The 25,924-nt window shown below is 39.4% G+C and overlaps 1 protein-coding gene across 20 annotated transcripts in view; it reads left to right on the top strand.

Annotated features, from left to right (window-relative positions):
* The window catches only part of SLC8A1 (solute carrier family 8 member A1), a 390,011-nt gene that overhangs the window by 77,268 nt on the left and 286,819 nt on the right, over positions 1 to 25,924 (top strand). For 10 of the 20 annotated variants that reach the window (XM_077134062.1, XM_077134064.1, XM_077134066.1 and 7 more), the window contains one exon: positions 1,733 to 3,564. The exons of 1 other annotated variant lie outside the window; for it this stretch is intronic. In XM_077134062.1, the coding sequence (XP_076990177.1) occupies positions 1,766 to 3,564 (1,799 nt within the window). In that variant the 5' untranslated portion in view covers positions 1,733 to 1,765. Of the gene's footprint in view, positions 1 to 1,729; positions 3,565 to 25,924 lie in introns of all 20 variants that reach the window. 9 more of the 20 variants (XM_077134067.1, XM_077134060.1, XM_077134063.1 and 6 more) reach the window with 1 other exon arrangement.

Raw genomic sequence — 25,924 nt, 5'->3', positions numbered from 1 at the left:
AGGCTGATTGAATACACCTTGCTTTGAGCAGAGATCCCTACAACCCATCTGAGCCGTGTAGCAACTGAACAAACAGATGCATTCACCATAGATTCTTACGTAATTTGAAAATGAGCTCCTTCTGTTTTTCAGCCTTTTACTCGGAATTCTACCACTACAACTCAGGATTTCGTTGTCTTCTTTAGTATGGGGAAAATGTCAAAGATGCTTATCTCCCAACAGGGATGAATTAAAAAGAGTTTTAGGCTACAGTAGGGTCTCTGGAGGTCTTCCAATATGTACTGGGCCAAGGGGTTCTCCCGTGCCCCAGTTACAGTTCCCAGCACAGGCCATCGGCAGCAGGCAAGGGCCAGGCAATTTAGCTGGCCTGAGGCTGTGAAAGACTCCAGTCGGGCTCCTCTTTTAACTTTTTGCCAGGCAGCAAGGATCTGCTCTGACTCAGGACCCCTCTGTCTCAACACTTCATCTGATTTCACAGCTGACCTATCCTGCAAGGCCTTCCAGACCAGAGTTACTCCTCTACCTCGGTGCCCACCCAGGCCCTGGAGGCAGAGAAGGTGCCAGGTCTGAAGTGAGTTGGGGATGAGCTGGTGGGCGAAGTGAGGGCCATGGTGGCTAAGTCCCCAGCTTTGCTTACCAAGCTTTGTGCCGCTCAGTGACTCTGTTGCCGTGTCCTTAACTGCCTACAGCCCTTCATCGTGTGTGTACTCTGTGGTCACTGCTGCTATGCAACATGAGCTCACTTAGATAGGATTATTGTTCTTGCATTTTTTGGTCGCTTGAATCCTCTGTAGAACTGATATGTGTTTTAGAATGACCATGGAAAGTATGACATCAACACAGAAATGTAATGTTGTATGGCTGGTTACACTGATGTTACAGCCTCCCAGCTCTTCCATTTGTTCTACAACTAGACCTGGACCTGGTTATCTCCCTGCTCTTCTGTGGGCAGCCTGCAGATTTTAAAGCATGACTTGTACACAGATTGAACAGCTGTGCATGAAGAACCACATGCCCAGCTGCTAATGTGTCGGGAGACCTGGGCTTGCTGAAAATGAGGCAGAAACATGCTTTTAAAACTGTCTTTAATGTAAAAATAGCATTGATCTTTGATTGCAGGCTAGCTGGAAGATTTCTCTGTGTTTCAAGTTTGGCACAGTGGGATGTGACTTCAAGAAATGCAGTTGTAAGATGTACTCCAGAATGTAAGATGATCACCAGATCTCATGTGGGCAGGGTTTTTCAGAATCTGAATATCAAAGCATCAATATTAATAAAGTGCTGTTGGCAGTGAAAGAGTTGCTAGAAGATGATGTGCTAATAAAAGTGAAAAGAAAATCTGCTTTAGCAACAAGGGGGAAATTTATTTAATGCTCCAAAAGTTTTGTTTTGTTTTCTTATTTGCTACTAAAATGCATAGATGTGCATTCACTAAGACAAGGCTGCAGGTGAATGTTTCTTTGCCAGTAAATCAATTGTGTATCTTGCTCAGTGAATGGGGACTACATGTAGGAAATCCAGGAACAAAGAGATTGAGTCAGAAACTTTACAAAGGAATGCTTGCTTAATAACTGATGGTTATTAGAATAGTGATGATTCACCATAGATTTGGTGATGGTCAAGTGTAAATAAATAATTGGTTAAATGAATTTTCAAAATAATTAGTCATGCTTTGGATTTGGCTCTAATGCAAGATTTCTCCCGCCCTCCCCCATCTTATTTTTACCAGTAGGTTGGGACACTTGGAGGTCTGCCATTGTACAGCATGCTGCGACTGAGTCTCTCACTCACCTTTTCAATGGGATTTCATTTGTTAGCCATCGTGGCTCTCTTATTTTCCCATGTGAACCATATACGTGCTGAGCCAGAAATGGAGGGAGAAGGAAATGACACTGGTGAATGTACCGGCTCGTATTACTGTAAGAAGGGGGTAATTTTACCCATTTGGGAGCCCCAAGACCCTTCTTTTGGAGACAAAATTGCTAGAGCTACTGTGTATTTTGTGGCCATGGTCTACATGTTTCTCGGAGTCTCCATCATTGCCGACCGCTTCATGTCCTCAATAGAAGTCATCACATCTCAAGAGAAAGAAATTACCATAAAGAAACCCAATGGAGAGACCACCAAGACAACCGTGAGGATCTGGAATGAGACCGTTTCGAACCTGACTTTGATGGCCCTGGGATCTTCTGCCCCTGAGATTCTCCTTTCAGTAATTGAAGTGTGTGGCCATAACTTCACCGCAGGTGATCTTGGTCCTAGTACCATCGTGGGAAGTGCTGCATTCAATATGTTCATCATTATCGCCCTTTGTGTCTACGTGGTCCCTGATGGAGAGACAAGAAAGATTAAACATTTGCGCGTGTTCTTTGTGACGGCAGCCTGGAGCATCTTTGCTTATACCTGGCTCTACATTATTTTGTCTGTCATCTCTCCCGGGGTTGTAGAAGTCTGGGAAGGCTTGCTTACTTTCTTCTTCTTTCCTATCTGTGTTGTGTTTGCTTGGGTAGCAGATAGGAGGCTTCTGTTTTACAAGTATGTCTACAAGAGGTACAGGGCTGGCAAGCAGAGGGGAATGATTATTGAACATGAAGGAGACAGGCCCTCTTCTAAGACTGAGATTGAAATGGATGGGAAAGTGGTCAATTCTCATGTTGACAATTTCCTAGATGGTGCTCTGGTTCTGGAGGTCGATGAGAGGGATCAAGATGATGAAGAGGCTAGGCGAGAAATGGCAAGGATTCTGAAGGAACTCAAGCAGAAGCACCCAGAGAAGGAAATAGAGCAGTTAATAGAATTAGCTAACTACCAAGTCCTGAGTCAACAGCAGAAAAGCCGAGCGTTCTACCGCATCCAAGCTACTCGCTTGATGACCGGGGCTGGTAACATTCTTAAGAGACATGCAGCTGACCAAGCAAGGAAGGCTGTCAGTATGCATGAGGTCAACACTGAAGTGGCAGAAAATGACCCTGTTAGCAAGATCTTCTTTGAACAAGGGACATATCAGTGTCTGGAGAACTGCGGTACCGTGGCCCTGACCATCTTCCGCAGAGGTGGTGATTTGACCAACACTGTATTTGTTGACTTCAGAACAGAGGATGGTACAGCCAACGCTGGGTCTGATTATGAATTTACTGAAGGAACTGTGGTCTTTAAGCCTGGTGAGACCCAGAAGGAAATCAGAGTCGGCATCATCGATGACGATATCTTTGAGGAGGATGAAAATTTCCTGGTGCATCTTAGCAATGTCAAAGTATCTTGTGAAGCTTCAGAAGATGGCATACTGGAAGCAAATCATATGTCTACACTCGCTTGCCTCGGCTCTCCTTCCACTGCCACCGTGACTATTTTTGATGATGATCATGCAGGCATCTTTACTTTTGAGGAAGCTGTGACTCATGTGAGTGAGAGCATTGGCATCATGGAGGTGAAAGTATTGAGAACATCTGGAGCACGAGGAAATGTTATCGTTCCCTATAAAACCATTGAAGGGACTGCCAGAGGTGGAGGAGAGGACTTCGAAGACACCTGGGGAGAGCTTGAATTTCAGAATGATGAAATTGTGTAAGTTCTCTCTTTTTTTTTTATGTATGTGATGGAGTTTGTTGATGAGCGTGAGATTGTGTGCATGGTTTTAAAAACTAAATGGCATGCAGAGATGGAATAGTTCTTGTACAGCATCACTTTCAAAATAGCAATCCTTGCTTGAGTGCCACTTATCAATGAGTTCTATACACAGAGTTATTAATTTGACATCAAGATTTCATTTTTGCTTTTGTCTCTTTGCATATTTGAAGTACATTATAGACCATGATAAAATGCATCTTGTGATGGATTGAAAATAGTGTATCTTATTTTAAATCACATACTATATACACAGAAAAGGGATACTTAAAGCATGATAATAAGGTCTCTAACTTGATTGCTGTGTACAAATTGGGAAAGCACAAAAAGGAAACAGCTCTTAAAAGAATTTCCTGGCAACTAGGGCTGACTGAAAATATTTCTGTTGCTTTCGTCTGACATTGTGTTTTTATGACAGTATAAGATAATAATGATTCTGCTTAAATGCTAATGCTTAATTGTGTCTTAATGACCAACCCTAGTTTTTTTTTTCAGTTTTATTCCAACTTGGGAAAAGCCATACAGCTCTTATTTAGTTCCAGTCTGATTTTACTTCACATGATTAAACAGACCCTTGTCGTCTTCTCTCATGGTGATGAGGAAAGATGTAAGATTCTGTGAATGCATCCTGGTTGACAGGAGGGGCCAGACAGAAATGAGGACCAATTTACTCTTCCTGTTGGCACTTTGCAGTGGGGCTATATCCATGATTTCTTTTAACCTACACTGTCCAGTTTTGTGCAACTCTTCCAGAAAGTTGCCATTAGAAAGCTGTTCCTCCTTCTGTGCATAAAAGAGGGCATTTTAGTCAACGCTCTAAAAGCTGGCCAAAAAATCTGACTCAATGAGGAATGTCCAACTGGAAAGAGGGAGGGAGGAAAGGAAACTATTTATAGTATCTGCAGTGCAGCAAAGGCCATTAAAGTGAATAATGATAAGGTTGATTGAATCACTGGCAATTTAGGAACTTCAGGAAGCAAGGATAAATGTGTAAAATATGGCTAGTTCTAACATTGGTCAACTGACATTGGCTTGTTAATATGTTAAATGGCAAGTACTTGTTTTCCGAGAATGAAATTTCTCCTAATGAAAGTATAGGGAAAACAAACCAGTGTGTGTGTGTGTGTGGGGGGGGGGGGGATAGGTGGCAAATGGACAGAAATTACAGATTTTCCTGAAAGAGCCTTCTAACGTCCTTATATCTCTGTGATACCCTATTATCCAGATGAAGGATGTTACTTAGTAGGATATCATAATGAAATCAAGCAAAGAGATAATTATCTGTCCTCTGGTTTGTGTGGTGGTGGTGATGGAAGATAGTTTGCTTGATAAATATTTTATGTTGGTTGATATTATGTTAATATTCCACTAGTGAGATGTGTTTTACTGGCACACTTTTGTTTATTTAAAGATAGAGATACAGTAATAAATGAACATCCTGCATACCCCAGGAGGGATTTTTCCAAAGGTCTTGCATTGACTGTGATCTTAGTACAGTTAAACTTCATCCTTTGCTAGGTATTCTTCCCCTTATATTTTCCAAACATTTCAACTATTGAATCTCCTGTATCTTACAGGACTTGTAATCTATGTAAAGATGAATTTGCATTTTACTAAAGGCATTTGGTGTACTGCATGCTATTAAATTAACTCACAAGGTTAGCTCTGAAATATAACAATTTTTAAAATTTTATTTGGAATGTTTTCTCCTGGAAATTTGATCTTGCCTTCTCTTCAGAATAGTGGCTCTGTTCTTATTTGAGAGGCTGGCTTTCCCCATCTACTCTGCTGTCCAGGACTTTTATCAAAGCATAAATAAATATCCTTCTTTGGGCACAATGTAGAAAAAGGCAAAAAGAGTGACAGTGATTTGATGGAATAATTTATTCTGCCAAGTTCTGTTTAAGGCATTCACCCTATGCAATTAAATTGATTTGACTCTTGCTGACTCTTGTTGAGGAAGGAATATGCCAAACTCCAGCTTTGGAAATTTAGATTTCTTTAGAAAATTGCTAAGAATTAGTGAATCATCTGGATGCTATCTCTATGTACATTTTCTTAGGGATATTTTAGATCAAGTGCCAACTTTTAATTCTATAAAACTCTTACTTTATTTGCTAATTGATATGTGAAATTTTATAAAAGACAAGACATTTTATTTATATGTGATATGAAATTATTACCCTGCATTTTTCTTCCTTCTTGAATTTCAATTTTAAAGAATCTTCATCTTGACTTGAAAGAGGCATATTACTAGTTATAGCCCAGTAGAAATATCATGTAGATGCTTAATAGGTCCTGTTCATTTAGTACATTTGTTTTGAATGACTGGGACTTATCCTTAAGATAATTTCCAAGGATTCAAACACAGTTTTTCTAGAAAACTATAGTATCAAAATTATGGAGTTACACTGGGCTCTTAGCAGCGTAGACATCATTTCTCTTTTTTTATGTTTCAGTTTTCTTTTGGTGGTTGTCTCCAATGCCTGTTCATGTAGTCAGACCCAAGTAAAAGAGAGTTTATCATTATGCAGTAAAGTTGGACTGTGTAGGCTTAACTTAGTTTATCTTTAAGAATATATTTGATTTGTTAACATGAATTATTAAAAAAAAAAGAATACATTTGTATCTCATCCAAGTGCTCAGTTATTCTTGAGAAATGAGTTTCTTAAAAATCTCCAATACTTAGATGGAGCTGTTGACAACAAAGCTCTATTAAATACTTTGCAAAATCTCCTTATTTTTTTTAATGCTGTACACAAAGCCAGAATTTACTATTCTTTCCAGAGCACCATAAAGAGATTCCTGGAAAAGCTTGGATTTAAAGGCAATCTAATTTCAAAAGAGCCATTAACCAAGTTAGAAATGGGGTCCAGTCTGATCAGGGATGGAGATAAAGAAGGAATACAGCTTTATTGATTCTTTGGGTACTGGTTCCAAGAACAAGATAGATAGATTCCTAATCTTTGGTATTATTTTTAGTGTAGAGGAAGTCATTTAAATTCATGATATAAATATGTCTGTACCGATTCATTCACTTTTTTTACATAAATGAGTTGAATTATTTCAACTTGACTTTTTTTTTTAGATCATAATGTATTTGAGGAAAATACTGATGTGGTACTATTAGGTCTCTAATAAAATATATTCTTGGCAAAACATTTTTGAAGTATCATACAAAAGCCCATTAAATAGATTAATTAATGGCTACCACATGTTTTTATGTAGGCTTAATCAATGACCAATACCAAACCTAGTATTAATCTTTTTTAATGTATGAATGCTATGTATATATATTGTTTAATTTTATTTATTGAACATACCAACATACAAACACAAGCATTCTTACCATATGATCATTCCATTCTTGATATACAATCAATAGCTCACAATATCATCACATAGTTGTATATTCATCATCATGATCATTTCTTAGAATATTTGCATCAATTCAGAAAAAGAAATAAAAAGAAAACAAAATTCATACCTACCATACCCCTTACCCCTCCCTTTCATTGATCACTAGCATTTCAATCTACTAAATTTATTTTAACATTTGTTCCCCCTAATATTTATTTAGTTTTAATCCATATGTTTTACTCGTCTGATGATAAGGTAGAAAAAAGGAGCATCAGACACAAGGTTTTCACAATCATGTGGTTACATTGTGAAAGCTTTATTATTATACAGTCAACTTCAAGAAACATGGCTACTGGAACACAGCTCTACATTTTCAGGCAGTTCCCTCTGTAGGCTGGTTAATCTTGACTTGCAACAGGAATTCTGTCTTATATTAACATGCTAATATTAGCTAAAATATGCTAATTTGATTTGTGGTTTGGTAGATGATTTCTACAAAAGTTGAAGTGCTACTAATAGTTGTTCTTTAATGATGCTAGTAGAGTGGTAATAACGATTATACAATGTTGCTTGGTCTTTCCAAGGTCTAACATTAGCTTGACTGTTCTGGAAAATGTTAAGATGAATGAACTGCAGGGTTGAAAAACAAAGTATGTACATTGGAAAATGTGTACGTTATACTGCTGAGCAAATTAGTTGACTGGGGATTACGAGCCACAGCATAATTTATTTAAAAATTAGTCCAGTGCTAATTTCATTTCAACAGCTATTACGTTTTCAAGAAGAGTTGTCTCTTCATTAATTCTAAGAGAGATAATATGCAGGGCATTATGTCAATATAGCTTCTTTGCCACTAAAGATTCACATCATGATTTTTTTAAAAAAAAGGGCTAAGTAAGAAATAATATTTCGGTATTTTGTAGGTTCTATGGAAATATTATTGCATTCCAAGAGAAACAAATACTTTGTTTTTTCTGTTCTTATTACCCATTATTCTTCTCGTGATCTATAGAATTCCAAGAAATAAACATCCAGCTATCTGAGATAGCAATTCAATACTGAAAGTAGGACAGATGTATAATACTGGAAGGCAGCCACTGATGAGCAGGAGACACAAAATATTAAGAAAGCTTGAAGCAATCAGAACAGAAGAAATAATATCGGTAGAAATTATAATGATGAAAAATACTGGAGAAAATAAAATTACACAGGGGAAGCTATTAGCAAATGCTTCCTTGAATCCATACATTTAAGACTTACTTTAGAACTGAAGTGTTTTATCTACTACATTTAGACTATTAAAATGATGGAAGTACATTATTTTACATTAACAGAAAAGTTTCCTATATACTAATGTAAGAAATGTGCATGGGCTCATCTTAGGAAATTAATGGATTTCTGCTTTGGTGGATTATCTTTCTAGTCTGGAATATTTAACTCTTCTTACAACCAAGACACATGTAGTGTCATCTACAAACCTAAATTGTAATTACAAGAAATGGTTTTATAAATGAATGTGTTTTCATGAATGTATAATTATTACAAAAATAAGATGGGGCAAAAGCCAAAGAACATTTACAGGTTCTAATTCACTAGTGCCAGGCGGCTTAATTGATTATGTACAGAAATATTGTTTACCATGGCAACCAGATTGCCATGTTTGTTACTTTAATGTCATTTTCCCACTGCTAATTGATATTTGGAGTTAAAATGTAGTTCTGTGAAGAAAAGTTTATCTTAGCAGATGTTATTTTATAGTGGCTTTTTTCTGAGTCATCACTCAAGCCATTATGTTGAAGGCTACTTGTTTCATCAATTCAGGGTGGTAGAAGAGTTTACATATCAGTCAATCAGCATATACTTAATAAGTGCTGATTTGTGTCCAGCACTTGGCTAATCATTCAAGAAGAACTAGTATTCCTTATACTCTAAAGTGGGAAATAATGAGATAATGTGGATACTGGCAGTAAATACAAACATTATATGAACACATTGGTGTAAGCTACAGGGCAAATCTTAAATGCTTAATGAAATATTTGCATTTGCTTTTAGAGGACAGAAGTTGGAAAGAAAAATTGTGTGGGCATTTGAAAATGTAGTCATATCTTGGTAAGCCTGAGAGTAGGAACAGTTTCAATAAGTAGAATTGTTATTAAAAAATCTAATGAAAGATTCGGTGAATGTTCAATATGGTTTTGGGGATTTTAAATCCATATAAGATTGTTTAAAACAATCCCTTAAAGGATCATTATTGGAACCCGTTTTGGCAGAAGGTATAAAAACAAAATTTTTTTAAAGATCATGGCTATTGGACAACCTATCATATTCTAAGAACTTTACCTTAGAGAATGCTTTTTATACATTTAATGTATCAACCCAATGAATTCAGTAACATTACAGGTGTGAAAACCAAGTCTCAGAGAGATAAAGTAATTTCCCCAAAGTACTAATAAATTATAGATCCAGAATTTGAACCTTTGTGTGCTTTCCCTCCGTACCATGTACCCCCTTGCAGGAAATTGACAAGATTTCTAGTAAATGTTGTTAATATCTTGTTACTTTTTTTTTTGTTGTTAGTCCTTGGTCTCTGGTAGTGTTTTTTTTGTTGTTGTTGTTTTTTTTTTCACATGGGCAGGCACCGGGAACCGAACCCGGGTCCTCTGGCATGGCAGGCAAGCAGCAAGCATTCTTGCCTGCTGAGCCACCGTGGCCCTCTGGTAGTGGTTTTGATTTACCTTGCTTTTGTAGTCATTTGAGCAGTCCTTAACCAACTTTGCCTTCCATTCTCACCCCATTTTCTTAGAGTAACCAGTGTAGTGCTGCCAATTTAGTAAACTTTGAGCAGATTTTATGTCAAACTGTCAAGTGGGAAGGCATTTTCTTTGATTTTCTTTCCCAAGGCCCCAATAACCCAGGGAAGGAGATGCAAGCACACCTCATCTCTTGAGTGGATCAACCTGGAGAGTATAACACATATAATAATAGGATTATATGCTGTCATGCAGCTCTGTCCTCATTAGCTGAGGTGTAGGAAATGTCCTCTGAGTTACAATACCGTGGCAAATCTAGAGGTTTTCCTGCTCAATTCTCTCTATCATGTCCTTTCATGGTGCCTGAAATCCTGTCACTGCAGATGCATTCTTCAGGGATGGAGAAACTTTTTGGTCCCTATTACAATGTAAATGCCCTGCAGCTCTTAAGTTTTAGCCTTGAGAGAGTAAGAATGGCTCAGAGCCAGGTGGCCAGAGGCGCAGCTGGAAGCAAGGTGGGCCAGTGGGCACTACAGGTGATATTTCTAATTGCCTGAGTGAGCCAGGGTGGGAGGAGCATGTAAAGGAGGGCAATGGAAGGAGCTGATTGAGCAGGCAGCTGCTGCAGCAGCTAATGGACTTCAGCTGCTGACGTCCCACATTCCCTTGCAGTCTCTACCTTGGTAGTGGAGGAGTCCAAAAGGTTCTGGGAGGGAAAGCAACCAGTCAACAATATGAGCAAAATTTTAGGAAATCTCCTCCTTTGCTTCCTCTCCTGGCTCAACACATTGTCTACGTAATACCGGTCTATTTGCCAAAGGTTAAGCCAAGCGAGAGCTCATTCTTTTCACAGGCCTATACAGCTGTCTCACTATGGAGCCAGGCTAAATAAACAGGCCTTTTCATTTCCTGCCTTTCTTCTAGGGACCCCGTGCTCTAGACGACATTTTTTTTTCTTTGTGCAATGTCTCTCCTGGGTCAGAGAGGGGAATAGATATTGTGTGCTTTGGTGATGGTTGAAGATATGGGGCAAAGGGCAAAAAAGAGAGCCCCAAACAGAAATTGCCTTTTAAGCTGGGATTCATGACAACAGAGTAACTGGGGAGATTTCAGTATACCTGGTATTTCAGATTTTAATCAAACAGCCTGGTTTATTTAGTTTCCTCTCATAGGATTCTTTAAGGGAACAAGAAGGAATATCCTGATGAATCTGAATTATATAGCTGGTCTAAAATGCTACATTGCTGCTTTACTTCATGACAGGCTTAGGTATTTGTGATCTGAGATTCTGACTACGCCAGAAACATGTGTGGTGACTCTTGCAAACAAGGCTGCCCCACTCTTCCTTGGTAGACTTCTTGAGATACAGAGAGACTTAGGAGGAGCCCTCAACTTGGGTTCCATATCTGAACTTGAGCTCCACCTCTGTCCCTTACTAGTTTTGTGTTTTTCAGCAAGTTGCTCAAGCTCTGTTAGTTTCTTCGCCTGTAAAATGAGGATGATCGCAGTGATAGTGGGAGATGGTCATGGTAGTTATGGTGATGGTGGTGATGATAATGGTGGTGGTAGCAGGAATAGTGGTGTCAGGGATTAGGGAGATGATGGTGGTGATGACAGTGGTAGTTTTTTTGATGGTGGTGCTGATGGTGCTGATGGTGGTATTGGTTGTCGTAGTGGGAATGGTAGTGTGATGGTGGTGGTATTGGTGGTGATGATGGTGGTGGTGATGGTGCTGATGACAGTGGTAGTTTTAATGGTGGTGGTGATGGTGCTGATGGTGGTGGTGGTGGTGGTGGTAGTGAGAATGGTAGTGTGGTGGTGATGGTGTTGGAGGTGATGATGATGGTGGTGACGGTGCTGATGACAGTGGTAGTTTTAATGGTGGTGGTGATGGTGCTGATGGTGGTGGTGGTGGTGGTAGTGAGAATGGTAGTGTGGTGGTGATGGTGTTGGAGGTGATGATGATGGTGGTGACGGTGCTGATGACAGTGGTAGTTTTAATGGTGGTGGTGATGGTGCTGATGGTGGTGGTGGTGGTGGTAGTGAGAATGGTAGTGTGGTGGTGATGGTGTTGGAGGTGATGATGATGGTGGTGACGGTGCTGATGACAGTGGTAGTTTTAATGGTGGTGGTGATGGTGCTGATGGTGGTGGTGGTGGTGGTAGTGAGAATGGTAGTGTGGTGGTGATGGTGTTGGAGGTGATGATGATGGTGGTGACGGTGCTGATGACAGTGGTAGTTTTAATGGTGGTGGTGATGGTGCTGATGGTGGTGGTGGTGGTGGTAGTGAGAATGGTAGTGTGGTGGTGATGGTGTTGGAGGTGATGATGATGGTGGTGACGGTGCTGATGACAGTGGTAGTTTTAATGGTGGTAGTGATGGTGCTGATGGTGGTGTCGGTGATGGTAGTGAGAATGGTAGTGTGATGGTGATGGTGTTGGAGGTGGTGATGCTGGTAGTAGTGGTGGTCTTTGCAGTGGTGGTGGTGGGGTACTAAGATTTATGGAGGGCCAGGCTTCATGCTGTTTTTCTTGCAACACTCGTTTACTTTAGTCCTCACAATTGCATATTGTAGTTCCCATTATTATACTCATTTTACAGATGAAGAAAGTGAGGCTTAGAGATGAACTTTCTTTGGGTCCCAGGGCTGATAAGGGATGGATCTAGAATTCCACACAAGGACTGCCTGAGTGGCCGGACTGTAAGTCTGTGCTGTCTCACCAGGGACCGCCTGCCCCTTGAGGACTTCCGTACACAAGGAGGAGCATGCTTGAGGCTCATGGCTCCATCACCCTGACTAGAGGGCGTGCTCAGGCACTCCAAAGATGGGAAGCTTGAGCAGCCGCTTATTTTTTCTGGAATACTTGAGCATGTATTAAATACATTGCATCCCATTCTCAACCCCTGTTAACCTAGAAGAGCCATAATTAACTAAGTTTTAGAAGCAGGGAGGTGCTGAGTGTACCATCTACCTGATGGGTCCAATTTTCGTCTTTTCTTTTTTCTTTGCAGAATTTCTTTCCCCTGGTTCCTTAGTAAAAAGAAACTTCTCATTTTTAAGCCATCTGTCACTAGCTGCACTGGTCCTGTAGCAATTAACTGCCTTATATGGTTGAACAATGAATGTAACTGTCTCTGTACTTAAGGTTGCACTTTCTCAGGCTGTCCTTTTTCCTGTGGTACAAGATAATGGAAATTAATGACAACAGAGACACAGTACCAGGGTATGTTGGGTACCTTGTGTCTGCCAAAATGCTTGAAATGTTATACCCTCTGACCCTGGATGTGATTTCTGAGCAAAGTCGTTTTTTGGTCTGTTTGTAATAAACTCATTAGCAAATATTTTAAAATATAATTAATTAGAATTTCTAAAGAGAAGCCTGAAACTATTCCCTCTCAACAAAACTTTTCTCTTCCATATACACACACACTCGTACTTGCATTATTTACCAAGGAAAAGGCAGAAAAGTAAAACTAACTCCCATTTATATGAAGTCTAATTCTTAAAGCACAGTAGAATAAAAACAGTTCTCAAACTTATAAGTACAACTTTAATTCTCTCACAGTAAATATTACGACCTTAACTTGACACAGTTTTTAAAATGAGCTGTTCGGTGTGTATATATATCTGTATATCCAGGTTTTGTATGGCAGCTGAGAGTGAGAGAGACAGAGAGAGGAGGCAGAAAGAGAAAGGGGAAAGGGGGGGGGAGGTGGATGGGGGAGCGGGGGAGGTGGATGGGGGAGCGGGGGAGGTGGATGGGGGAGTAGGGGGAGGTGGATGGGGGAGTAGGGGGAGGTGGATGGGGGAGTGGGGGAGGTGGATGGGGGAGTAGCGGGAGGTGGATGGGGGAGTAGGGGGAGGTGGATGGGGGAGTAGGGGAGGTGGATGGGGAGCAGGGAAGGTGGATGGGGGAGTAGGGGAGGTGGATGGGGTAGTGGTGGTGGGAGTGGATGGGGAGCAGGGAAGGGGGCACCAAGGAGCAGGAGGCAGAGGGAATGGGGAAGCAGGGCAAAGGGTCCCAGGAGAGGTGAAGAACAAGGAGGACAGAGAGGCAGTAAGTGAGAGTAGGGGGCACAGACAGGAAAGCCAGGGGTGGGCAGGGAAGGCAAAGAGAAGGAAGCAGAGAGATTTACAGAGAGAGAGAGAGAGGCAAAGTGGAGGGGAAGCAAAGAGAGAGGGAGAGGGAGAGGCAGAAAAGGAGAATGAGCAGCAGGGGATCAGAGAAGAGGGATAGACAGAGACAAAGAGGGAGGGAGAGGGGAAAGAAGGAAAGGGAAGGGCAGAGACAGAGACTAAGAATCTACAGCCCTTATTAGATTTTAGTTATTATTAAAATGAAGTGAAGCCTGGAATTAGTCCAGATTCATGCTTAAGCAAACAACAGTATTAGAGAAAGGAAACCAAAGAGGCCTTCACTCAAGCTGCTGCTTGATTAAAAATGGATTGCAACCTTGTCCTTGAAATCCAATGTAAGTGCCTGAGTACATGTGAGGAACCAGAGATGGTTTGTGGAATCTAGTAGAGCTGGCACCTGTTCATCAGTTCCTGCACTCAGCAATGCCGTATGAGCTCCTGTCTTGTGTCAGGGCCCTTGGGAAAGGCTGGGACCACAATGGTGACCGAGATATAGCCCCTGCCTTAGAGACCTTCGTAGTCTGCTAGAGGCCAAAGATGTCCAAATGGCCACTCTTACAACCAGATGTCTGCTCAGTGGTTCACATCCACAGGAGGCATCTTGTCTGCTCGTTTGCAAAGGACCTAGCACCACTCCTCATGTTTAAGGACTTCAGAGGTTGCTTTTCTGGACTGACTGGAAACTTGGATGCTTTTGCTCTCCAGCCCTTGTCTAGATGCTCCTGAAGCTTCTTGGCCTCCCTATCCTGGGGGCTTCAGGTGGGGCTCTTGCCATCAGGGTTTAGGTGGAGAGTGAATGGCGATGAACAGCCAGCGTCACTGCTGGTCAGTCCTGGCAGCTGCCACCGCTCTGTGTGCTGCCCTTCCCAAAGGAGAGCCCCTGCACTCCCGTTCCCTCCCCTGCTCCACCGCAGATGGCTGCCCTGGCGATCTGACTGCTCTCTCCACTGGAGAACAGGAGAGGAGGGATTGGGAACCATTAAAATTGGATTCATTTGTCATTGCAGTCATGAACTAGAGGGATGTGATGTAAGGAAAGGTGACAGCATTGGTTTCTGACTTGAACAGCTGCTTGTCTTCCACTTTGTTTCCTAATCCAGTGCATTGCCAGCGAGAGCATATGTCACTCACAGCTGAGTACTTTCTCTAAGTGGTAAGATTTTATTAACGATAACATCGCATAAACAAGGCTATTACAGACAGTGGAGATATCTGTCCAATAATTCAATAAATTGGGGTTCGATGCCTTTAGCTGTCAGGCTCAGGTGGCCTAGCATCCGAGAACGTGTGGACATGGGATTAAAGAAGTCCAGACAGGCTACGTGGAAAGACAGAAGGTCAGAGGTGGAGGTCATTTTGGAGCTACTAATATGGAAAACAACAGGAAGGCCACATAGATGAGTTCTGGGGTATTTAAACTGATGAAATGTAGGAAGTGACATCTCTGGCTTATACATGATCTATTGGAATGGAAGAATGTATTAAGTCCCAACTCAGCAGGCAATATCCAGGGCTAAATTGCCCATTGGAAGTTAGTAGTTTGAATGATTGAAGCTTATTCTGTATGTTTGCATTACTTCAAGGAAAGAACATCTTTCCTAATCGTCCATAATTTCCGTAGTCATAATAGACTATATCCTTTTAAAATAATTGGTTCTTGATGATTGGCTAATTAATTCAGTTGATCAGTTCTTGTATATGAAACCCTTGAGATGTTTTCAGGTGGAGTTGGGTCTTTGGCCCCTACAGTTAAATTTTCTAGTTTACTGAGTTTTAAAGACCTTGTGTTTTGAATTGAATTTAATTTTTTTGCAGTCAAGCTCTCAGTGTGCTCAACTCTAGCTCTGTTTATTTTAAATGTGTTGCTTCCCAAACTTGCATGTAAAATAAGAGTAAATGTTAAGTGCTCAATGCGGACACAAATGACAGCCTTAGGAAGGCAAATGCTTAGAAATTCCTCGGTGCCTGGACTCCATGATGGTAGCTGCAGCCACCCAGAGGCAGCTTCTGCAGTGACATAATGATTAAAACACAGCTTTGGGGTCAGGCCAAAATCCTTGCTCTGTCACTCATAAACTTCATACATTCAGATAACTTATTTAATTCCGCATGTTTCTGTTTCATCATCTAGATGAGAATAACGGTACCCATTTCAAAGGATTAATTCCATTTTGACCAGTACCTGCCTTATAGCAAGTCCTCAGTAAATGCTTCTAGTTACTTTCCAAATGGTTGTTGTTTACAGAAATCTACTAGGCAAGGAGATGATTTGCATTGTATTTGTATCGTATTGTAAAGCCATGACCCATACACATTAAAAGTAATAATAATAATAAAAAGATGGGCTTGCTGGGAATCAGGCAGAGGGTTTCTCCTTTTTTCCTTCCCTCTCTTAAAAAAAAAAAAACCAAAACGTTGTTGAGTTTTCATGGTATTCTCGGTGTGTGTTCTTGTGCATGTTGTGTACTTGTGTGTGTGTATGCCTGTATTCAGGGTAGAGACACTCAGAGCATCTAGTTGTCTTCTCTTAGGGTCTCAGAAAGACACCACATTTACAGCTGTGCTGCCAAGTGTATACACCATCAGTGTAATTCCTGCTTTGTGGAGGATCAGAGAGGAACGAGGTGTGATGCATGGTGGCCAAGGGCCTGGGGCCCATAGGAAACCCTGGGTGGGGGAAGTCAGAGATAAGCCTTGTCCTTTACATAACACCTTGCAATTTAAAAGGTTCCTGCATCCCTATTTCCTCTCCCCAGCAACCTTTTGAAGTGTCAGCACATCTGTTTTAGAGTTTGTTGAGCTCCCTCATTACTTTAAGGGATTGCCCCTGTGATTACTGCATAGTAAGAGTTCAATAAGTGGTTTTGGACAAGATAGCAGAAAGAAATAACAAATGAACAAAGACTTTTACACGTGGGAATACTTAAGTTCAAAGAGTTAAATGTATTGTTAGAAATGGCAGAGCCAACACTCGAGATGTTTGTTTAGACACATAGTCCAGTGTTGTGGGCCCTGCACCAATGGCGTAGTTATTGGTTCCAGGACTTCCTTAGTCTCTCTCATGTTATCGGAACATCAGCCTCGGGGCAAGCTGCCTGGCTGGGCATTCACTCTTGGCTCCCGCAAGCCCTGGTATTTAGTTCCCTTGTTATCCTTTTAATGCCTAAGTTTCTACTTGAATAAAATTGTTTGTCTCAAGAAGGAAAGAGTGTTACATTTTCATTCTCTGTGCCGAGGATCTCCTTGCCTCTGACAGACTTCTGTGATGCTGGTGTGAATATGGCCAATGAGTTTTATAAGATACATAGAAGTGTTCAGAGCTGGCATTGGGCAAAGATTTCTGAATGAAATAATCATAAGAAGAGGATGCTTTATTAGAGCAGTGCATTTGCTGTTTCCATTACTACTGCATTAATCAGGAGTAGCAAAATTCCTCACAGGACAAGGCCTGGGTCACATTTTCATTCCTACGCTGAAGGAAACTGGAATTGGGTCATTCTTTTTTCTTCGATGTCGTTTGGGTTTTCCGGGGCTGCTCTGACCAGTACCACATGTTGGTTGGCTTCAGCAGCAATAATTTTTTGTCTCAAGGTTTGAGGGGGCTAGAAGTCCAAAATCAAAGAGTTGACAAGGTCATGCTTTCTCCCAATTTTGTAGCATTCTGGTGATGGCAGTACTCTGTCTCCAGGTGAACTCACTCTCCTGGCTTCTCTTCTGGCTTCTGAACAACTGCGTCTGAATTTCCTTTGCTTATAAGACTCCCCCTTGGTTTTCTGGATTAAGGCTCACGCTGACTCAGTCTAGCCCCATTGGGAAAGGATCGCGAAAGACCCTGCTCACAACTGGTTCCACACCTGTAATAAGAGCACCTTCAAAGGTCCCATTTACTAATGGGTTCAAACCCACAGGAACCTGAGTTAAGGTGTGAACATGTCTTTCGAAGGGGACATGATTCAGTCTCCAACAAATATCAATGAATCCCAGCACACCTGACTTGCTACTTTCACCCCAACTTTCTACATCTGCCTATTCCCGCCCTCCCACCCCACCTCTGATTCTTGTGTCCATCCACGAGTTAACCAATCAATTCAGCAAACATCTACTAACGTCAGAACTGTGGTTGTTTGACACCTAACCTGAAGGCTGGACAAACTTTAAGGGAGTGCATATTTACTAAGCTTTGGATGTAGTGAAAAAGTAAGAAAGCTGATGACAGCACAAGTGATTTAATCACTGTGATAGAGAGAGATGCAGCGTGTCATGGGAGCTCTGGGCCACAGCGGCATTTGTTTATTATGTTTTGTTTTGTTTTTTAAATGAGCCCAGGCTAACTTTGTTACAAAGAACTAAATCCTCTTGATAATTGTGAGAAATAAGTGGGAATCTCACCTGAACTGCCTGAAAGTGAAAATCAGTTTTTTTGCAATTATGACCATTCTGGATCCTTCTTCACAGCATGTTGAACTGTTCTTAGCTGGAAAAATAATCTGCAAAATAAGCATGATTCTGCCTATATTTGCATAGATGTTAGACTGATAGAGATATAAAATTTGCATTTCTACTGAGTAAAATTAACTCTTCATGCAAGGAATTGCAGCGTGTTCAAGTCTTGTCAATTAGTGTAACTGTTGCTCCTTGAAAGTATTAATATGACAAATTTAGTAAGTACATTCTTTGAATTTAAGTGTGCATTAGAATCAAACTCATATGTAACACAGTACATAAATCTGTGCCAGAAAGGAGACAAAAGTCACCTTGAAGATAGATTCTTCTCTATTTTGTAATAAGCGTGCTGCTTTAAACATAATAGTCGTGTTTTCAAAAATTTCACTTTTCAATTTTCCAGCCCAACTAATCCTAAAACTTCCTTTGAGAGCCAATTAAAATTTGTATTAGGCTGAATATGAAGACAAATAGCCTGATTATGTTTGCTTAGTTTAACCCAAGATTTCCATTGCTGTCTCGGGGCCAAAGTTCCCAAGATCTTGCTTCTTTTTGGTATTAATGGATTGTGGTTGACTTCAGTGACAAAGCTCAGAGCTGAAGAATCCTTTTGGTATAATCTTAAAAAAGCAGTCGAATATTAACAGTCTAAGAAATTCTAAAGTGCTGATGTATAGTTACAACTTTACTGTGGCTTCTAAGAGAAAAGTTGTTAAGTTAAAATTTTCATTTCCAGTTCTTCACTTTTTCTATCTACCTGTTCCTGTGGGGAAATATAATGCTCAAGGACAAGCTAGATTGTGATTGCTTTTCTCCCCTGATAGGAGGTCACAAGTAGTAAAATAAATTCAATGTGTGATCCAGGAGACACAAAATGGAATGCAGAAGGAAGCAAGCATTTGGGAATCAGGAGACCCAAAATGCCCAGACAAGTCCTTAGCCCCTCTGCCACTTAACCAGACATGCAGCTTTGGGCAGATCATTTCATTTCTTTGAACTTCGATTTTCTTGGTAGTAAAATTAAGCAGTTGAATCAAAGAATCTGTCTGTTTCCTTCCATCTCAAAAAATGTTTACTGTTCCTCTGAAAGGAAGCACTAAAAAATTATATAATATGGAATAAGATTTACAGTCATGTAGGAGGAAACTTGATTTGTATTTCTTTTTGTTTTTTTTAAGTCCCTCCATTCCCTGTTTTTCTTGATACAGTGATTCATAAAGAGAAACATTATTGAAAGACAACAAACAGTATAAAAACCAAAGAAGTCCTCTCTTAGTGAGTTCCGTACACTCTGAACCTGCAGAATTGTGTAGGTCCACTGGATTGATGCCTCGACGTGGTCATATCAAGTTTGTTCAGTATATTTTACATAAACTGGCAGTTCTATCACAGTGTATCTAGGGTTACTATATAATTTATTCCCCAAATTAGAATATTTTTGAAAGGTGAAAGGAAGCCCTGTTAATAATTATTTGGGTGCAATAACTAGGAACTATGACCTAGTTATGTTAATTTAAAGCTCTGTGTGCTTGCTGCTTAGAAAAATAGGTAGATTGCTGTCTCTCAAGACACTTGTAATAATAGAGCCATGGCTATCAGAAATGCAGGATTTTGTATTTGAGGTTTCTGTCTGTTTGCTTCACCTCCCCATGCCCTATCTTTTAACTTTTCTTAACGAGGCTGTTTAAAAATAATCTTGGCCCGACTCAGCTAATAAAATGTCTGCTGGAATGGAGGAGGAGAAATTAATTATATTAGGGGCAATGGAGGAAGGACTCCAGTATGCCTAAACTGTAACTCCAGTGGTTTGCTGGTCAAGCCATATTGGCAGGTTTTTTTTTCTATATGGAATAAAATAATTGATTTTTCTCTTGGGTCTTCAAGGAAATTGTAGAGTTGAGCTGAAGCAGAACTTTGGAATTGTTGAGTGGAGTGTTGTGTCTATAAGCACTCAAAAATTACCAATTAAGTATGCATTTTTTTTTATAAAAGAAATCTCTAAAGTCCCCTTTAGCTCTAAAATGCAATTATCATTAGCCTTGAACCTTCTGAGACCCTTTGGCCTTGCCTTGCCAGATCTGACTCTCGGACTTGGCTGCCCAGGCCGAGAGAAATGCTTGGTGTGTTTCTGCACTTCCTAGCCAACCCTGGAAGGCCTTCTTAAATATTTTCTCAGCAGCCTTCTTCACCCATTTCATGGACACCCCCAGGACCCTGTCCTTAAAAACTCTTCCATTCCCTTCTATACCAAGATCTGAGGCCCAGAGTCCACAGTCTTTGTCTCTGAGTATCCAGATGACACAAATCTGTCTTCTTTCTTTCCCAATATCGCCACAAAGGATTTTCTCCAATTATACCTATTATATTATGAATGCATGCCATTGTCTTTTTTACTTATCCAAAAAGTTTTTTTCCCAGGATGGCTATGTACGAGCAGAAAAGACAATATTGATCTCTAAGCATCAGCCACTTTAGTTCAAATCAAGTTAGCGCTGTGCTTTCTATACTAAGAAATGTATTGACTCATCATAAAGTTGTGAGGAATTAGGCTATTTAGTGATTAGAAAGGGGTGATGAGATATTGCGAAAGGACATGCTCAGTGGAAAACCTTTAAGAGATTAAAACATTGAAGAATTAAATATTTTAATTAATTAAAAGTGATAGGTCATTATAGTTCAGTCAAGGAAAGATCAATAAGTAATTTAGCATAAGAAAATATCAGTCCTGCAAGTACAGAAGCAGAATCATCAGACATAGAAGTATTCTTAAGTAAAGAAAAATCTGAGCGTTTTAATTGAGCACAGATTTAACATTTACTCAGTAGAGTGTTCAGGTAACACTCTGCAGCAGTCCCAGTACCCTAGGAACAGATCAGACTCAACTTTTGCATTAAAACACCCCTGGCTCCCCCATCTCAAGAGGGACCTTATATGTGGATGCAGATGTGTACAGATGTTTGCTTCTTCATGGATTTGCTGTCTCAGTGGCTAGAGCCTCACCAGTTCCTAGCATTTGGGTTTCAGTATAGGATATTGCTTTCCAATGAATGTAGCACCTACATTTATACACATCAAAGAATGCAATTTCATTCAGTCATTATTCATCTCTTCGGTCTGTGTTCATTTTGTAAAACACTTGCAGGGCTTGAGCAATGTTTTTACATTAGGGAAATCAAGATATTAATTTTCTGTTTCTAAGTTGTTCAGAGAAATAAGGTACCATTTAAATGTTAGATTATTTCTCATGCATAGTTCTCATGATTTTGCCCTTTCTTTTGTTATAAAATAAGGTGCTCAAGAAATGAAATATGTTGTTTCTGCAAAATGTGAGCTCATAGTTCATGAGAAAAGAATGCATCTTCTATTTACATTGATGATACTCCTATTTATTTATACAGGGATTGGTACATATAAATATCTACCTTTTAAAACATGGAAATTTGTATGAAACTGCATGACACATATACTTTTTTATGCCCTTGAGTTCCTACTTAAAGGACATTTGTTTATATCAGGCCATGCAATGATATATACTAAGACTGCAGGCAAGTTATAGGACATCAGTGTTTTCACTTGCATTTAAAATGAGACTCACTTGGTATTTGGAGAGAAGAAACAAATTTAAAGGGTAAAGCAGACCAATGCTAGGAACTGTCTAGGTTCGAAAACCAGTTCAAATATTTATGTGGTAGACGATGGTCGGCATAGTTTTTAAATGTCTCCCTGCATTAGTTTCCTCACTGATAAAACAGGGATAATATTAGTCCTACATTAAGGTTTTTTGAGAAATAGATGAGATAATGCATGTAAAAAGTTTAGAGCAATGCCTGAAACATGGTAAAACTCAATCCATGTTGACTGTTATAATGATACTAATTTTAAAATAACTTCAGTAACTGTATAAAAACGTTATACCGAATGAAAAAATATTTTAAGACAAACTATAAATAAGCTCACAACCAAGAGAAGAATACTTTTTACATTTTTTGAGATGGAATACTTTTGCTCTTGTTTTTGCTTTGGAGGTCTGTGTTAAAATTATTCCTTGTATAAATACAATTCTTTAAAATATTGTCTTATTAGCTGAATAATATTTCATTATATGAATGTCATTTACTAATGAGGTCATTATGTTGGTTTTTAATTTAACATTGTTTTTTATCTTTTTACAAAATTTTCCCATTTATAAATAAGTCCATAGTGAGCATTTTTGAAAAAAAAATTGGTTCCACTTTTGATTCGTTCTTTAGGCAATTCTTAAACTGTAATAAATAGATCAAAATGTATACATGTGAATGCACATAAGGGTCTAATAACTTTCACCAAATTGTTTTCAGAGAGTCTGTACCACTTTATATTCCTAATGCCTGTGTATAATGTTCTGATGAAACTGATTTTTTTTTAAGAAAACCTTATCAGCACGTATATGTGGGAGTGTTTTCCTTGTTTTTTTCTTCCTGCTAATGTTTACTGAGTTCCTATCATGTGCATGGATTTGTGTGAGCCATTACAGTACTTGAAGTGTATCAGCTTTGAAGTGCGCCTGGAGTCCAGTGATAAGTCCAATTCTTGCTCAAAATCCTTCTTAAACTCTTCTTTTGAAAGTATCTTCCAAACCATAGGTTATATTTATCATTTTAAATTTCTTATGGCATTATCTTGTCTTATCATTCACTTTATTCCAAAGTCTCGGTGCCTAACAGCTTTAAGCTGGTTCTAAAACGCAAATCCATCTCAAAAATTTACAAGGTTTTAAAGTAATTTATCAAACTTGCACTGTATTGCAATCAGTAGAATGGGGACCACCCATGGGGTAAAAAACTTCATTTTGAATCTCATTTTTTTGGCTTCCTGGGTGTGGCTCAGTGAGCTATGTGTCCTTAAGACTGAGTTTATTTTTCTGAAAAATGGTGAAAATAGTTTTTAAGCAAAGTGCTGCAATGAGTATCACAAGATAAGATATGTGACAAGGCATTGTTAATTAGAAAGTGATAGGTAATATATTACTTTTATTATGCTTATTATTTTTGAATGTTGAAAAAAATTTATAGTTGAGTTCAAAAAGTGAAAACTGGAATATAATTCTTATATGATGAAGGCTGTATTTTTATTGTAGGAAAATCTCATTTACCGATCTGTTTTCCACTGCCGTAACTGCGCGTAGATGTCTATAAAGTTTCCTTCTTTCCTGTAATGCCCATGTACATTAAAATAAGTAGCCTATATGAGTCTCTTTTACTGGTCAGCGTCCAGAAAGCTTTTCCTGAACACCAGTAAAATTGCCTTCAGAGGGATCCCTAGTATTGGATGTTTATTTTGTCTATCTGATGTTTATTTCGTCTTGTTTCAGTTGATAAGTAGCAGGTCAGTTTGAAAGCTTTTGCTGGGATTTATATCCGTCCGGATCATTTAGTATTTTGATGGTCAGATTTTTTTTTGTTAAATAATTTCAATTGCCCTCAGAGGGGCTAACATAAGAAATAATCTAACAAACCATTTCTAAGGTTTATACCTCAGGTTTTAGTGAAAGAAGCATGCATTCTATCCCTTGACCCATGATCTATTGGAAAGTTAAATCAGAATGTTTTATTCAATAGATTTCTTTATTATTTGCTTCCAAAGTTTGCCTCTTCTCTTTTCTCTTTCCTCTTTCTTCTCTCTCTCTCCTTATATTTTGATGATTTGTTCATTTTCACTGGACTCTTTTGTAAACAGTAGCTTGCAGAACTCGACTTTTGGTGGCATTGGGGAGCTGTCTTTAACACGTGATCAGTCAGCTGCTCAATTGGTTGACAGCGAGGCAGGTGTGAAATATGCTCATTATTTCCCATCACCTCCAACTTTTTTCTATTCAGCAAGTACATGGCAGAGGGAGGTTGTGCTGTAAGAATTAGAGTATTCTAATAGATGATTGCCTACTTTCTCCTGATAAGCTGAAGCTGCAATGTGGTATTTTGTGTGCATGTTTCTAAAGGTTTGTGAATTTAAAGATCTGTAGGGAATCAGAATTTATTTCTGGCCAGCAGCTTGCTTTATGCAATTCTGAAGCAGAAAGTTCTTGACAAAGAGCCTAAGAATCCATTATCTTTTGGCTATGAGGCAGGGCAGAAACCCTGATTTCTCTGTTGACTCCAAGTGTATTTCTGAAGCCTGAATCTGCAGATTTGTTTTCTCAATAGAACAAAAAAGTTCGGAATATACCCTTGTTGCAAAATATGATTGAGTACTTATGGCTGATATTTTTAGTCAACTAATAGACGTATTCAGCTAAGTAGTAGAGCCTTGGCTATTGATGTAATTATTTGAGAAAAATTGGCTTTCTCTGAGAAAAGTACCCTTACTGTCTTGACTAGTGGTCTGAAAAATATAAATGACTATAGGAAAAGCAGATTTTTACAGGCCTTTCTTGAATTGGCATGTTCATAGTAATATCAAAAGTGATGTTTAAATATAATTTACTCTGATTTAAAGAATGTTATATAACTATAGTTTTGTTTTGTTTTTAATTCCTGTGCATTTGCAGTGGTTACCAAGGAAAATCCATTTTTAAGAATTCTTCAGTCTAGGAATCATTTCCCTTATTACTGTCTTTTACCAAAACTGCTTATAAGTAGCACAATAAAAGTCACTCCAAAGCCATAGCTGCCAACATAGCAGACTTGGTCAAGCCCAAGGGATATTTTATATCACTAACCCTTAATGAAATTCATGAATTTTAAATCACTAGGGCCCCTCGAACACATGGAACTTTGTGCTGTTTTGCCACTTTTGTGAGTGTGAAGGCACTCTTCAGAGTGCACTGGTTTGTTAATTATCACCTATAACATTGTAGTTTATGTTCTTCCAGTTGAGCCTCCCACTTGTCACTTCCCTCCTTCCCAAAGCTCTCCCAATTGCCATCTCCCTTCCCTTGGATTCAGCTAGTTGAATTATGTCTTTATTGTCTCATTTGTGTAAAGGGAATGTCCAAAATGCTAAAGGGAAGGGAAATGAAGAAAGTAAAACAAGGGAAAATTACCTCCAGGTAGTACTTCCAAAATGGCCTCTGTGGGTATGGATTGGCAGAGGTGTGCTCATAGCAATGAAGATAGCCACAGTTGAGATTTTCTTTAAAAAGTTGATAAATTAAGGCTAGGAGGATAGGCTGAATCTCTGCAAGTCTACAGAGAACAACATAAAATAAAGACATGTAGGGGTATGATTTTAGGTTAGACATGGTCTAGTTCAACTCCCAAACAAACTTCCATTAAAGATGCTTTGAGCAATATATGATGCCCCAAATTATGTTAGGAGCTGAGTAGCAGGGAGAAGAAAGAGAGAGAGAAGAAAATACAGAAGGCTGAAGAAGATACAGCCTCTACCATGGCCAAACTGACAGTCTAGTATGAAATAAGATCATCGACTTCCCATGGAGATAACATATTTGACTTCATTCCTGATGGAATATATTCCTTGATGCCTGGCAAAGCTATCTGCCTACAGTAGTGAGAATGAATGCAAACTGGACAGTAGTTACAGTCACCAGTGTAGACCTACAACTAGAGAACTCACTTCAAACAAGCCTGAGCACAGGTCTGGCACCTTGTGAAGAGCGTCTGCCGGAAATGCA

Source organism: Tamandua tetradactyla, chromosome 17, assembly GCF_023851605.1.
Source record: "Tamandua tetradactyla isolate mTamTet1 chromosome 17, mTamTet1.pri, whole genome shotgun sequence".
Classification (NCBI taxonomy): Eukaryota; Metazoa; Chordata; class Mammalia; order Pilosa; family Myrmecophagidae; genus Tamandua; species Tamandua tetradactyla.
Note: the sequence above shows the minus strand (reverse complement) of the source record. Positions and strands in the feature narration are given on the sequence as shown.